The 15,000-nt window shown below is 50.2% G+C and overlaps 1 protein-coding gene across 1 annotated transcript in view; it reads left to right on the top strand.

The window, feature by feature from the left end:
• Nucleotides 1-15,000, top strand: part of ccdc102a (coiled-coil domain containing 102A) — an 83,392-nt gene that overhangs the window by 57,100 nt on the left and 11,292 nt on the right. The window contains exon 6 of the mRNA XM_061246465.1: nucleotides 667-876. Within this exon, the coding sequence (XP_061102449.1) occupies nucleotides 667-876 (210 nt within the window). The remainder of the gene's footprint in view (nucleotides 1-666; nucleotides 877-15,000) is intronic.

Genomic DNA, 15,000 nt, shown 5'->3' with positions numbered 1-15,000 from the left:
TCTCTCTCCTCCTCTCTAACCCCCCTCTCTCTCCTCTCTCCCCTCCTCTCTAACCCCCCTCTCTCTCCTCTCTAACCCCCCTCTCTCTCTCTCTCTCTCCTCTCTAACCCCCCTCTCTCTCTCCTCTTCTCTAACCCCCCTCTCTCTCTCCTCCTCTCTAACCCCCCTCTCTTTCCTCCTCTCTAACCCCCCCTCTCTCTCTCCTCCTCTCTAACCCCCCTCTCTCTCTCCTCCTCTCTAACCCCTCCTCTCTCTCTCCTCTCTAACCCCCCCTCTCTCTCTCCTCTCTAACCCCCCCTCTCTCTCCTCCTTTCTAACCCCCCTCTCTCTCTCCTCCTCTCTAACCCCCCTCTCTCTCTCCTCCTCTCTAACCCCCCTCTCTCTCCTCTCTCCCCTCCTCTCTAACCCCCCTCTCTCTCCTCTCTAACCCCCCTCTCTCTCTCTCTCTCTCCTCTCTAACCCCCCTCTCTCTCTCCTCTTCTCTAACCCCCCTCTCTCTCTTCTCCTCTCTAACCCCCCATTGCTCTCTCCTCTCTCTCCTACTCTCTAACCCCTCTCTCTCTCCTCCCCTCTAACCCCCCCTCTCTCTCCTCCCTCTCCTCCTCTCCTCCTCTCTCCTCCTCCTCTCTAACCCCCCTCTCTCTCCTCTCTCTCTCCCCGGTGCAGATGGAGCGTCTCCAGGCAGAGAACGCTGCGGAATGGGGGCGCAGGGAGCGTTTGGAGACGGAGAAGCTGGCTCTGGAGCGGGACAATAAGAAGCTGCGGGCCCAGATCGAGGACCTGGAGGAGCAGCTGGCCCGCAAACGACGGCAGGCGGCAAGCGCCCTGGACACCGACCTCAAGAGCATCCAGAGCGAGCTGTTCGAGAGGAACAAGGTGAGGGCGCCTACCTGGGCCTGTAAGCCTGTCTTACCTGGGCCCTGTACCCCTGTGTCTTACCTGGGCCTGTACCCCTGTGTCTTACCTGGGCCTGTACCCCTGTGTCTTACCTGGGCCTGTACGCCTGTGTCTTACCTGGGCCCTGTACCCCTGTGTCTTACCTGGGCCTGTAAGCCTGTCTTACCTGGGCCCTGTACCCCTGTGTCTTACCTGGGCCCTGTACCCCTGTGTCTTACCTGGGCCTGTACGCCTGTGTCTTACCTGGGCCCTGTACCCCTGTGTCTTACCTGGGCCCTGTACCCCTGTGTCTTACCTGGGCCCTGTACCTCTGTCTTACCTGGGCCCTGTACCCCTGTCTTACCTGGGCCCTGTACCCCTGTCTTACCTGGGCCCTGTACACCTGTGTCTTACCTGGGCCCTGTACCCCTGTCTTACCTGGGCCCTGTACACCTGTGTCTTACCTGGGCCCTGTACCCCTGTCTTACCTGGGCCCTGTACACCTGTGTCCTACCTGGGCCCTGTACCCCTGTCTTACCTGGGCCCTGTACCCCTGTCTTACCTGGGCCCTGTACACCTGTGTCTTACCTGGGCCCTGTACCCCTGTCTTACCTGGGCCCTGTACACCTGTGTCTTACCTGGGCCCTGTACCCCTGTCTTACCTGGGCCCTGTACACCTGTGTCCTACCTGGGCCCTGTACCCCTGTCTTACCTGGGCCCTGTACCCCTGTCTTACCTGGGCCCTGTACACCTGTGTCTTACCTGGGCCCTGTACCCCTGTCTTACCTGGGCCCTGTACACCTGTGTCCTACCTGGGCCCTGTACCCCTGTCTTACCTGGGCCCTTTACACCTGTGTCTTACCTGGGCCCTTTACACCTGTGTCTTACCTGATACTGTGGACCTGTGTCTCACCTGATACTGAATGAGTCATGTCCTTAGGCTTAGGCTGAGTCATGTTTACCTGCCCCTTGTCATGGCGGTTCTGTCTGACCCACGCACTTCTGTGCTGAACACGGCCTGTACGCAGGGCCGTTCAGAACCGGCTGAATCAGAGAGACAGTGCGTGAGCCCCCCCCCCCCCCACAGCTGTTATTACTCGTGTTGATTGTGGCTTTATTGTATGTTTTGGCAGTTCAGTATACTGCAGTTGTTATGCCAATAACGCTGATTTGATGGAAACAGGACTGAACTGGAACCTGCGGCAGTGCAGGAAAGGGGGGAAGGGAGTGGGGGAGAGGCGGCCATTTTTCTCACCTCCTTACTGTTCATGGAAGTGGGTGTCTTTGTGGTGTATAACGTCTTTGATTGGTACCAGCTCTCATCACAGTGCAGTACAATGCACTTCATTAGGTACTGCATTAGGTGTGTGTGTGTGCGTGCATGTGTATATGCGTGTGTCTCTTTGTGCGTGCATTCTTATCTGTGTGTGTGAGCTTATATGAGTGTGTGTGTGAGAGTGTGGTTGTGTGTATGCGTATCTGTGTGTTTGAGAGTGAGTGTGTGTGTGAGAGTGTTGGTGTGTGTGCGTATCTGTGTGTGTGTGTGTGTGTGTGTGTGTGAGAGTGTGGTTGTGTGTGCGTATCTGTGTGTGTGTGTGTGTGTGTGTGAGAGTGTGGTTGTGTGTATGCGTATCTGTGTGTTTGAGAGTGAGTGTGTGTGTGTGTGTGTGTGAGAGTGTGGTTGTGTGTGTGTGTGTGTGTGTGTGTGTGTGTGAGAGTGTGTGGTTGTGAGTATGCGTATCTGTGTGTTTGAGAGTGTGTATGTGTGTGTGTGTGTGTGTGTGTGTGTGAGAGTGTGGTTGTGTATATGCGTATCTGTGTGTGAAGGGTGATTACTCCATTAGGGTGAGCTCACTGGTTCACCCCTAACAGACCGGGCTAAACGCAGCTGTAAATTCTGTTAGAGTTATACTGCATAGGAGGGTCCGGACTCCCATTTACACACCCTGTCAGCCCTCCGTACTGCCTAATCAAGGGCTGTAAATCCATGAGGGAGGGAGGGAGAGAGAGGGAGGGGAAAGGGAGATAGAAGGAGAGAGAGAGAGGGAGAGAGACCAAGAGAGAGTGAGAGGGGGCACTCTTGCTCTTTCCACTCCCTCTCTTTCTCTCTTCCCCCCATCCCTCCCTTCACTCTGGGCCCTGTCTGCTGGTCTTAGGCTGGTGTAAAGCACAGGTAAGGGGTCAGGGTCAGGGTCAGGGTTAGGGGATGTGTGGGGGAATGAAGCCCCTTCATAAGAGCCGTTAGTGGAGTAGCTCACAGCGCAGGCTATTAACAGGGCTGACCCGTTATAGGGCTGCGTCACCTACACGCACACACACACACACACACACACACTCACACGCGCACACACACTCAAACACATACACACACACACACTCATACGCACACGCTCTCTCTCTCTCACCTGCGGTACTGTCCTCCCTTACACACACACACTCACGCACACACACGCACACACACACGCACACACACGCACACACACTCACGCACACACACACACACACACTCACGCACACACACACACACACACACACTCATACGCACACAGAGCAGTGTTCTGGAGAGAGGGGAGGTGGGCGTAGTCTTTGTACAGATATTTACTCATGTTCTCTGGACATAATGGGGTCACATGACGCAGGAGGGCGAGTTCAGTCCTTTGGGGAGTAGGAGGGGCTTAGAGAGTCAGTGGTAATGATGTGGGCGGGGCTTATATAACCAGTGCAGGGAGTGGGTGGGGCTGAAGGTGGGTTATAGAAGATGCTTATCTGTGAGTTAGAGCTGTGTAATGGGGGGTGGGAGGGGCTATTCTAGAATAGTTATGGGATTGGCTTAATGCAGAGTTTTTATGTGTATGTATGTATGGTGCAGAGGGGGGATATCAGGGCTTTACTGTATTGGCAGCCTGTAGCCTAGTGGTTAAGGTACATGACTGAGATCCGGAAGGTTGGTGGTTCAAGCTCTGGTGTAGCCATGATAAGATCCACACAGCTGTTGGGCCATTGAGCAAGGTCCCCTGCTTAGCCTAGTCAACTGTAAATCGCTTTGGATGAAAGTGTCTAAATAATGGTAATGTAATTTTAATCCAGGACTGTTGCATTTGTATTTATCTTGCTGCTGTAGTCACTTACCGTTTTTCTTACAGACTTGGCTTATTTACCATGTGTACTAGACTTGATGTTCATGACTACAGGCAGCCAATTTTCTTTGTGAATTGCACCTTATCCGACCTGTTCTGTAGTTGTTCTAATGACCTTCAGTGTACACTTATTCTATGTCTCTTTGGATGAAGGCATCTGCTAAGTTAATGTAATGTAATGTAATGTAACGGTGAGCATTGAGTCAAGGTGACCATTGTTTACAAGTCGCGTGGGGACCGATCCTGACCCGTTTGGGACAGGTGACACGTACATACGGAGGCACCTTTGGAGTGATGGGATAGCTGAGTCATAAAGAGGAGGACTTAGAGTAGGAATGCCGCGTAACTCAGCCTAAGGGGATGTGACCTGGTATGAGAGGAAGTGGGTGAGGATATAAATACATTTTAGAAAACTTTCCCTGCTGGAAGTTTTCACAAGTATTCTGCTGGAATATCACTGCTGTTGGGACTGCTGTATTGCAGGGGGAATATCACTGCTGTAAGCATGTTTGTGTATGTGAGTGAGCATGTGGATGTTGCTTATGTGTGTGTTTTCTGTGCTTGTGAGTTAGTGTGTGTGCATGCCCATACATGTGTGAGTGTGGGTTTTTTTTTTTGTGTATGTGCATGCATGTGTTTGTGTGTATTTGTCTGTGTGTGCCTGTGTGTGCGTGCGTGTGTGTGTATGTGCGCGTGTTTGTGTGTTGAGTGAGAGGGCAGGCTGATTAATGCTGCTCTCTCTGTAGAGATGGATTTATAGATTTATTGATCTGGTGTAGAGAGAGAAACAGAGCGATTAAGACACCGTGCAGACACGAGCACAAAACAAAGTGTGATGGATACCACACACACACGTACGTACACTCACACACTACACACACACACACACACACACACACACACATCTCTACACACGTACACACACACATACACACACACACCCCTGCATCTTCACACCCTACACTCCATCCCTCGCTGTATTCAGGCCCACCAGCCCCACCGCTGAATCAGCCGTGTTCGCGGCGGTTCTCCTGGTTTGACACGAGGAACGGGCAGAACTACGCTCCTTCGGTCCCTTCTGCTCCTGTGTCCACGTTGCCGTGGAAACCCACGCTTCCTGGGCCCCCCGCCATTTTCATTTGGCGGCGCTTTAAACACGCTTCCTCTCCATGTGTCCGCGAGAGCTCGCCTTGGGCGTCAGAGCTGACAGACTTCTCCGCAAACAAACGGCGGCCGCCGCGTTCTCTCCTCCCTCTCCCGTCTTCCCTCCTCCTCTCCTCTGTCTTCTCCATCCTCCCTTTCCTCCTGACACCTCGCGCAGGCCCGTATCTGTAATTTCTCCGTTTTGTCCTGGCAGCCGGAAGACGTTTCTCTGTGCGGGAGCTGGCAGTTGGCTTCGGAAAAGCGCGTTGGCAGGCACTGATCCGCTGTGTTCTCCGGGGTGGGTTTAAGGTGGGGGAAAAAACCCGAAACGGCAGTCATTCTCAGTACAGGCAAGACTTGCATCTGCAGGGCCCCAATTTCCCGAGGAATCGCATTAAAAGTAACGGTCCTGCTGCAGCGCGATAACAGCAGGCGACCTGTTGGAAAACACGCTAAAATCAGATTTACGCTCTCTATTCTCCCTGTTGGAAAACGCGCTAAAATCAGATTTACGCTCTCTATTCTCCCCGTTGGAAAACGCGCTAAAATCAGATTTACGCTCTCTATTCTCCCTGTTGGAAAATGCGCTAAAATCAGATTTACGCTCTCTATTCTCCCTGTTGGAAAACGCGCTAAAATCAGATTTACGCTCTCTATTCTCCCTATTGGAAAAACACCTCTAAAATCAGATTTACGGTCTCTATTTTCCCTGTTGGAAAACGCGCTAAAATCTGATTCACGCTCTCTATTCTCCCTGTTGGAAAACGCGCTAAAATTATATTTACGCTCTCTATTCTCCCTGTTGGAAAACGTGCTAAAATCAGATTTACTCTCTCTATTCTCCCTGTTGGAAAACGCGCTAAAATCAGATTTACACTCTCTATTCTCCCTGTTGGAAAACGCGCTAAAATCAGATTTACGCTCTCTATTCTCCCTGTTGGAAAACGCGCTAAAATCAGATTTACGCTCTCTATTCTCCCTGTTGGAAAACGCGCTAAAATCAGATTTACGCTCTCTATTCTCCCTGTTGGAAAACGTGCTAAAATCAGATTTACGCTCTCTATTCTCCCTGTTGGAAAACGCGCTAAAATCTGATTTACTCTCTCAATTCTCCCTGTTGGAAAACGTGCTAAAATCTGATTTACGCTCTCTATTCTCCCTGTTGGAAAACGCGCTAAAATCAGATTTACGCTCTCTATTCTCCCTGTTGGAAAACGCACTAAAATCTGATTTACGCTCTCAATTCTCCCTGTTGGAAAACGTGCTAAAATCTGATTTACGCTCTCAATTCTCCCTGTTGGAAAACGTGCTAAAATCTGATTTACGCTCTCTATTCTCCCTGTTGGAAAACGTGCTAAAATCAGATTTACGCTCTCTATTCTCCCTGTTGGAAAGCGCGCTAAAATCTGATTTACGCTCTCTATTCTCCCTGTTGGAAAACGCACTAAAATCTGATTTACGCTCTCAATTCTCCCTGTTGGAAAACGTGCTAAAATCTGATTTACGCTCTCTATTCTCCCTGTTGGAAAACGTGCTAAAATCAGATTTACGCTCTCTATTCTCCCTGTTGGAAAACGCGCTAAAATCTGATTTACGCTCTCTATTCTCCCAGCTGAAGTCTATGGACCAGCTTGTGCTCTATTGGTTATTATTTATTAATATGTTATTAACCATAATAAGAGAATATGTTGTTATATTTGCCCCATACAGGCAGTGAGTGTTTATGTAATGGGCTCGATGACAGTTATGTCTGAAATGTGTTCGGTTAAACTGCCTGCCTGGTGTTGCTCGGCTGTGCTTTGGCTAGCTTGGTTTGTCTAATGTTATGTTACGAGAGCTTCGCTGTCATAAACGAGGCTTAGACCCACTTGTGATGTGCAAATGGAGGGATAATCAAATAACAGTTTAGCAGTTTTCTTGTCCAAACACAACTCTGATCAGTTTTTGCTTTATTGAAAATGAAGCCTAGAAAAAAATGATAATGTAATAGTTTCAATGTTTATTTTTTTAAATGTCAGTGTTCCCGGCTTTTTCTGCTTTTAATTTGTGCTAACAGAGTCAATATTGTTTTCTTGTTGTCATAGCTTGTCGTGCGTGCGGCAGCAAAGGGAACATTTAAATATTTAGAATTTCTCTCCGGTGCGGATGAAATGCGTGACCTCAATTCGTGATCTCAATCTCTTTCAGGAGCCTTTCTGCCTGTGTCTGCCAGCCGCGCTGCTGACAGCCCTGCTCTTTCACCCGCGGTCCGTAGGTGTGTGAATTAGCATTTAAACGGAGCGTGCGGCTTTCCCTGCCTCGTATGTTAGGTAATATTGTTACGTCACTTCTGCCTTAAGGCTTTCACATTTTTTAAAGTCTTAATTTCTGTTGAATCCAGAGGCTGGGGAAGCTGTCAGAACTATTGGAGAGGCCTCCATTTGAAGTGGAAATGGCTCCTTTTTTCCATCTCTTTAAAGACCGTGGATTTGAAGGGCATCTCAATCTCCTCGTGCGAGAGAAGCCAGGAGACCTCTTGACTCTCGAGTACCTGAGTTAAGGGAGCCTGAGAGTTTGGGCAGACTCTTCCAAGTGCTACCAGTTATCGGCGATATTGTTTGTCAGTTGCCTGTGTAGAGCGGCTATTGTGTGGTATTTTGTCAGTATTTCTGCTGCGTACGTTGTAGGGGGGAGTTTGAAGGGGGGGGGCGGTGTTGGCCGGGGGCTTTGAGACCTACAGTTAAACGGCTGGAGAGGCAAGCTGCTTTAAACAAAATGGCCTCCCTCATCAGCATGAATCTGTGCTTTATTGTTTTTATAAGGCCGGCTGCATTACCTGCGGAGAGCTCTATTCCTGGTCAGCGTGAGGTGCGTATGAGAGTTCAGCGAGGAATAAAATATGCAAATAAAATCCCTTTCTGCGCGCAATTATAGGTTAATGGCCTGGATACGGAAAGTGGTTTTATTTTGCGCTACGCCATCTGTTTGTTTGGAACGAGCGAGAGGTCTCCATTCTGCCTTCTCTGGGTTATCATTATTATTGTCGCTGTTGTTGTGGTTATTAAACACTCCCAACGCTGTGGTGTGTGTGCGTATGTGACTGCTAGTGTGTGTCTGTGTATATGTGTGTGTGTGTGTTTACGTGTGTGCCAGTGTGTATGAGAGGGGTTGAATGAGTGTGAATGTGTACATGTGTGTGTGAGAGGGTGGGAGTGAATGTGTGTCCGTGTCTCTGTATGTGTATGTGTGTGAGAGAATGTTCATCTATGAGAGAGAATGTGTGTGTGTGTGTGTGTGTGTGTGTGTCTGTCTGTGTCTGTGTGTCTCTGTGTCTGTGTCTGTGTGTGTGTGTGGTAGGCATTTCTCCATGGTTAAACACTGTATTCAGGTTGATGGGTGTAAATGCTGCACGCTGAGTCTGTCCTGGAACATATCCTCCTCCGTTACCTATCTCCTCCATTCCCCTATCCTGACGTCTGTCTCCCTCGCTTTCTCCTGCCCTTCATAAGCAGCTGTGTTTGTTCTCCGATCCGCCTCTCTATCTCTCACTCTCTCTCTCAACATATAAAGCGGCACAGTATTGACTCCTCCGTGTAGGCGAATGCGCTTGCAGGATTACCCATGATCCCCGTCTCTGCTCCTGGCTCACGTCACCGTGTTTGCACACGTTTGCACGTCTGCGGTGTATCCGGACACGCGTGCTCATGTGCGCCAGCGTGTGCATGCTGTTAAAGATAAGCTGAAATCTAAATTCCTCAATTTAGTCAATTCTTCACAACCATACGAACACGTCCTTAATTACATATTGCAAAAAATGTATACAGTTGTAACATACAAGTTGTTTTCCATCCACTTCCTGGAAAATGCCGTTTGATAAGATTTGACGTCATCGTGTACCAGTCTGTCAATCAAGTACCTGTCAATTTTCCATTCCCCTCCAATCATTATCCTTTCCGTACAGTGGCACACATTCCTCATTTGACGTCAGTGAAATTCACTCCCCACCCTTCAGAAATTCCCCCGAAAGATCTGTTTAACTCTGTATACGTCATATCACCGAAGCTAGCGTCTTTAAGCTGTAACTGGACCGAGGGCGCTGAGGGGTGAGGGGTGTGTGTGTCCCCTCTCCCTCCCCGGGGGAATCGGGGCTGTTAGCGGTCACATCAGCTGGGTCTCGCTCCGCCAGCGAATGGACCCGCGGATACAGTGTTGTTACGGCAACAGAGCGTGATGTCAGAGCTGGACCGGAAGGGGAGCCAATTAAGTAATACGGGCCAATTAGAGTGAGTGTACCCCGGAGACCGGTTTGGGGGGGGTTATGAGGTTACAGAGGCCGTGGAGGGGGGGGTATTGGAGTAATGAGCAGATCAGTGGGGGGCTGTGGTGCTGTCACTGAAGGTAGGAATAGACTGTGTGTGCGAGTGTGTGTGTGTGCGCGCGTTTGTGTGTGCGTGCGTGTAAGACGGAGAGAGGAAGCAGCAGTTAGGGTACTGGACTCTCAGTCCCCACAGTCCCTTATAAAGTGTTAAAATGGCGGCCATGTTTGTAGGCTCATCGCTTCAGTGTGAGCGGGAATGACAGTGCGCCAGCCAGGGTCAGCCGGCCGGTCAGCAACCCCGAAACACAGAGGGCGTGGTCATGGGCTGCTGGGCGAGACCGCTTATGACCCCCTCCTCCGCAGAAAGAACAGCGTCCATTTTCTGACCAGCTGAGTGAGAGAGAGAGAATAGAGAAAGGAGAAAGAGAGAGAGAAATTATGGGGTGGTTTAAAGAGAGGATAGGGGGTGGAGAGATAGAATGAGCAGGGGAAGGATAAAAGGTGAGAGAGATGTGGGCAGAGAGGGGAGAGGCGAGATGGAGATGGATACGGGGAAGGAAGGAAGGAGTAATGGAGAGGATTGTGGGATGGAGGAGGGAGCGGTGAGGGTGAAAAAGTGGGGGAGATAAGGGGAATGAAGAGGAGAGGAGAGGGAGGAGGAGTGCAGGAGAGAGGAGAGGAGCGGTGAGAATGGGATGTTGAAATGAGCTGCTGGGGGGGTCGCTATGGTAATGAGGGGATTAACTGTAGCCATCGCCGGGGGCAACCGCACAGGCCCTCAAACACTCCTCTAATTACTGCAGGTGAGCCTCAATCAGGAGCAGGAGGTCAGCAGAGGTCACACCGGAGTGTGTGCGTGTGCATGTGTGCGTGTGTGTTACACACCATGGTGTGTGTGCATGTGTATTAGACACCATATTGTGTGTGCATGTGTATTAGACACCATATTGTGTCTGCGTGTGTGTGTGTGTGTATTAGACACCGTATTGTGTGTGCATGTGTATTAGACACCATATTGTGTCTGCGTGTGCACATTACACACCATAGTGTGTGATTTACATGCCATATTGTGTATTGTGTGTGTCTCTGTATATGTCCACATTTATATATTTAAAGTAGAAAAAAAACTGACTGAAAGGGTTAAATTCGGGGCTGATTCAGGCACTATTCGGGTGCTATTTGGATGATTCAGAGATGATTCTTCTTCTTTTCTTCTCTCTCCTCCTCTGTGGGCACACCACAAACTATTCATCCCTCTGCTTTGACCCCCCAGTCTCTCTGTGGGGTAAGTTGAATTCATGCTCATTGCATGCAGCGTCAGTGCCTGGTGATGTCATCACTCAATGCCGAGGGCTCCGTGATGGCTCAATGCATTTTGGGAAATCCAGATTTTTTGTAAAAGTTGGTGTGTCAAACATGCAGTACTGTGTTTGGCACTAGTTTAAGAACAACCATGATAGTCCAAAAAGAAAGCCCCTTGTGTAAAAGAAATTACAACAACAACTCGCTGGATGAGAGCTTACAGTAAGTCTAGCAGACATCCGACGGGATAAACATCCTGCAGCAAAATCGCTGCTTTCTAACCACAGCTATTCTGTTTAAATATTCCATTTTAATATTTGCAGTGAATTTGTAATAAGATTTACGGTGAGCTTTGAGTGCCTTTCAGCGTCGGAGAATATAAAAGCAAAAGCCGGCAGTTGAAATAAACATGAAAACAAAACGCTAACGTGAAATGGTGTTTTTACAGGGGATTATTAGAACAGTGTTGTTTGTATCTGTCGGAGGCTGTTGAATTTTATGGAGGTGCACGCAGACGTACTGCAGATTACTGTGTTATCTTCTAGAGCAAGGATCACAAACTCGCATCCAATTCTAGCCCTGGTTTTCTTTTTTCTCAGGGGCTGGGCTCAGGAACGAGCTCACAGACAGGGGCTGGGCTCAGGAACGAGCTCACAGACAGGGGCTGGGCTCAGGAACGAGCTCACAGACAGGGGCTGGGTTCAGGAACGAGCTCACAGACAGGGCAGGGGCTGGGCTCAGGAACGAGCTCACAGACAGGGGCTGGGCTCAGGAACGATCTCACAGACAGGGCAGGGGCTGGGCTCAGGAACGAGCTCACAGACAGGGCAGGGGCTGGGTTCAGGAACGAGCTCACAGACAGGGCAGGGGCTGGGCTCTGGAACGAGCTCACAGACAGGGCAGGGGCTGGGCTCAGGAACGAGCTCACAGACAGGGGCTGGGCTCAGGAACGAGCTCACAGACAGGGCAGGGGCTGGGTTCAGGAACGAGCTCACAGACAGGGGCTGGGCTCAGGAACGAGCTCACAGACAGGGGCTGGGCTCAGGAACGAGCTCACAGACAGGGCAGGGGCTGGGTTCAGGAACGAGCTCACAGACAGGGGCTGGGCTCAGGAACGAGCTCACAGACAGGGGCTGGGCTCAGGAACGAGCTCACAGACAGGGCAGGGGCTGGGCTGAGGGACCCAGTCGAGGGGAAAGATTTAACTGCCGGCCTGTGTGACATGAGCGGAAGATGCACTGCTGTGCTGCTTATTTATTTAGTGTGTGTGTGTGGTGTGTGTGTGTGTTTTTTCCTTCTTCCAACTGCTTGCTCGCTAACTATCTTCCCTTCTTCTTTTCCTCTCTCCCTCCCTCTCTCTTCTCTCCGTGGCCTGTCTGCTGAACAGACTTTGTGTCAGCAGTCTCTCTCCTATTGCACTCTCCCTCCCCCTCTCTCTTGTTCCCTCTCATCTCTCCTCCTCTCTCCCTCTCTCCTCTTTTCTCTTTCTCTGTCTCTCTTCTCTCTTCTCCTCTCCCCTCTTCCCCCCCTCTCTGCCCCTCTCCTCTCATCTCCCTCTCTCTCTCATGCCCTCTCTGCACCGTGTCTTCCTCCCTGTTATCAGAGCGATGCCCCCCCTTCTGACGTGTGTTTAGCCTCTCAGTGTCCTGATGGGCCCATAGTGAGCCCCTCCCCCATCTTCGCACACACACACACACACACACTCACACACAGGGGTGTTATTTGCGTGTTCCTCTTCCAGCCGGTCAGCTCCATTAATTTTTGATGGCATCAGCTCATTCTCTCTCCTCTCACCTCTGACAGCTCTGACATCTCTCTCCCGACTACCAGAGTCAGCACTCCACTTTCTCCTCCTGCCGTTTCCCCGAGAGATCGTGTATCTCTGTGACTGTGTTCAGCTCTAAGGGAGGTGTAGCTCTACGCTTGTGTTCAGCTCTAAGGGAGGTGTAGCTCTACGCTTGTGTTCAGCTCTAAGGGAGGTGTAGCTCTACGCTTGTGTTCAGCTCTAAGGGAGGTGTAGCTCTATGCTTGTGTTCAGCTCTAAGGGAGGTGTAGCTCTACGCTTGTGTTCAGCTCTAAAGGAGGTGTAGCTCTACGCTTGTGTTCAGCTCTAAGGGAGGTGTAGCTCTACGCTTGTGTTCAGCTCTAAGGGAGGTGTAGCTCTACGCTTGTGTTCAGCTCTAAGGGAGGTGTAGCTCTACGCTTGTGTTCAGGTCTCAGGGTGATGTAGCTCTACGCTTGTGTTCAGCTCTAAGGGAGGTGTAGCTCTACACTTATGTTCAGCTCTAAGGGAGGTGTAGCTCTACGCTTGTGTTCAGCTCTAAGGGAGGTGTAGCTCTGCGGTTGAGTTCAGGTCTAAGGGTGGTGTCACTCTGGTTGCATTCAGGTCTAAGGGTGGTGTCACTCTGATTGTGTTCAGGTCTAAGGGTGGTGTTGCTCTGCGGTTGTGTTCAGCTCTAAGGGGGGTGTAGCTGTGAGGTTGCATTGAGGTCTAAGGGCGGTGTAGCTCTGTGGTTGCATTCAGGTCTAAGGGTGGTGTAGCTCTATGGTTGTGTTCAAGTCTGTGGGGAGGGTTTTTTTGTCCCCATGGCAACAAGACGGCAAATTACCGATGCTCAGTACCATAGCCTGTCCATACCAATGAATTTCACTGTTCCATCTGGCTGTCCAATCACCACTGTGCAATTACGACATTGTCTGCGACATAACAAAATTCTTGAGGTGCACGACACGGGAGAACAAAAGTGTTGTGCAAAACTTTTTTTCTGTTAAGAGTACGTTTTTTTTTTTTTGCTGCTGGCCTCAATAGGGTCGTGCTACAAAAAGGTAGTGTACAGTAAATCCATGTTAAGGCCTGTGAATCCCCAGGTTGAACTGAAGGCTTGTGAGGATTTTGCTTTCGCTTGAGAAGGCTTCAGTCTGGCTAATCAAGTGCAGGGCTGAGAGAGGAAGCTCATCCATTATTAAGTGTAATGAAGAGGTCCGTGGTGGCTGCTTGAGCTGTGGCAGGGTGACAGCGGCCTTGTTAACAAAGAACATGGCGGTTTGGAGCTTCCTGTTTCCCTGGTGTCTGTTAACGCACGCGATAATGCTGGTGCTTTCTCTCCGAGCCTGTCTGTAAGTTTGCTAGGGTTTGTGTGTATGTGTGTGTGGGTGTGTGTACGGATATGAACGTCTGTGTGCCTGCGTGTATGTGTGCATTTGTGTTAGAGACTTTGTGTTTGTGTGTGTGTGGGAGTTTGAGTGTGTGTGTGTGGGGGGGGGGTATGCATGTGTGTGTGGAGGGAGTATGATTATGTGTGTGTATGTGAGTGTGTGTGTGTGCAGGGGTGGGGTGTATATGAGGGAGTACGATTATGTGTGTGTGTGTGTGTATGTGAGTGTGTGTGTGTGCAGGGTTGGGGGTGATGTCGATCTTTGGCAGTCCTTGGCAGTCCAGGCTGTAAAGTGTAGGGGAGGACTTGTCCGCTGTGATTGGCAGGCAGAGGAAGGGCTTTGGAATGGCAGTCGTCTCCGGTGAGATGTGACAGGATTGCCTGACAGGCCACCGCGCTCCCTGTCAGCTCTACATCCAGACTTCTCACCTGCAAACATCAATCTCCAGGAAGCCAGTGAGCTTTATTTCCAAATTCCAGCAAAACTTTTTATTTTTTACTTTTTCCGCCTAGGGGGAAACATTTATTTTTTTAGTGTTTTTCCGGGTTGATGAAGTGCTGGAACACAAAGCGGACACGATGTTCTGTCAGTGTTAATAATCTCAATCAGCGGTTGGACCAGGCAGTTTGGCTGTTCCGCTCCGGAGAGATGGGGGGGGAGGGGGGTTCCGGCGTTCCCGTTCCGTGATTAACGGCCAGCCCAGACCCACGGAACACTGCTCTCAATTATTAATGCGCTCTGTGGGGTCCTGGCTTGTGATGATTCCGGAAGGGTGAAAGGCTACGAAGACTAGGGAAGGGGAAATGACGGCAGTGGTGCGTCCAGATAGCCAGCTCTTCTGCTGAAGGGCCGATCGAACGTCTGCGTTTCAATGCAAATAAAGGCCTGTGTTTATATGTTCAGGTTTTCAATATTTGAGTACGTTATTTACACTGTTCTAACATTTGTTCTCGTGTATTTTCCAAAGGCAGTATTCAAGTGACGGTCCTTCAGACCTGGGCTCATGCAGTATTTGTTTTAGATTCACGCTCCTGATTCCCGTTGATTTTGACTGCATTTAAACCTGCAAGGAGGAGTGGAAGGGCGGGG

The sequence above is a fragment of the Conger conger genome, chromosome 6, assembly GCF_963514075.1.
Source record: "Conger conger chromosome 6, fConCon1.1, whole genome shotgun sequence".
In the NCBI taxonomy this organism is placed as follows: Eukaryota; Metazoa; Chordata; class Actinopteri; order Anguilliformes; family Congridae; genus Conger; species Conger conger.
This window is presented reverse-complemented; position numbering and strand designations above follow the sequence as displayed.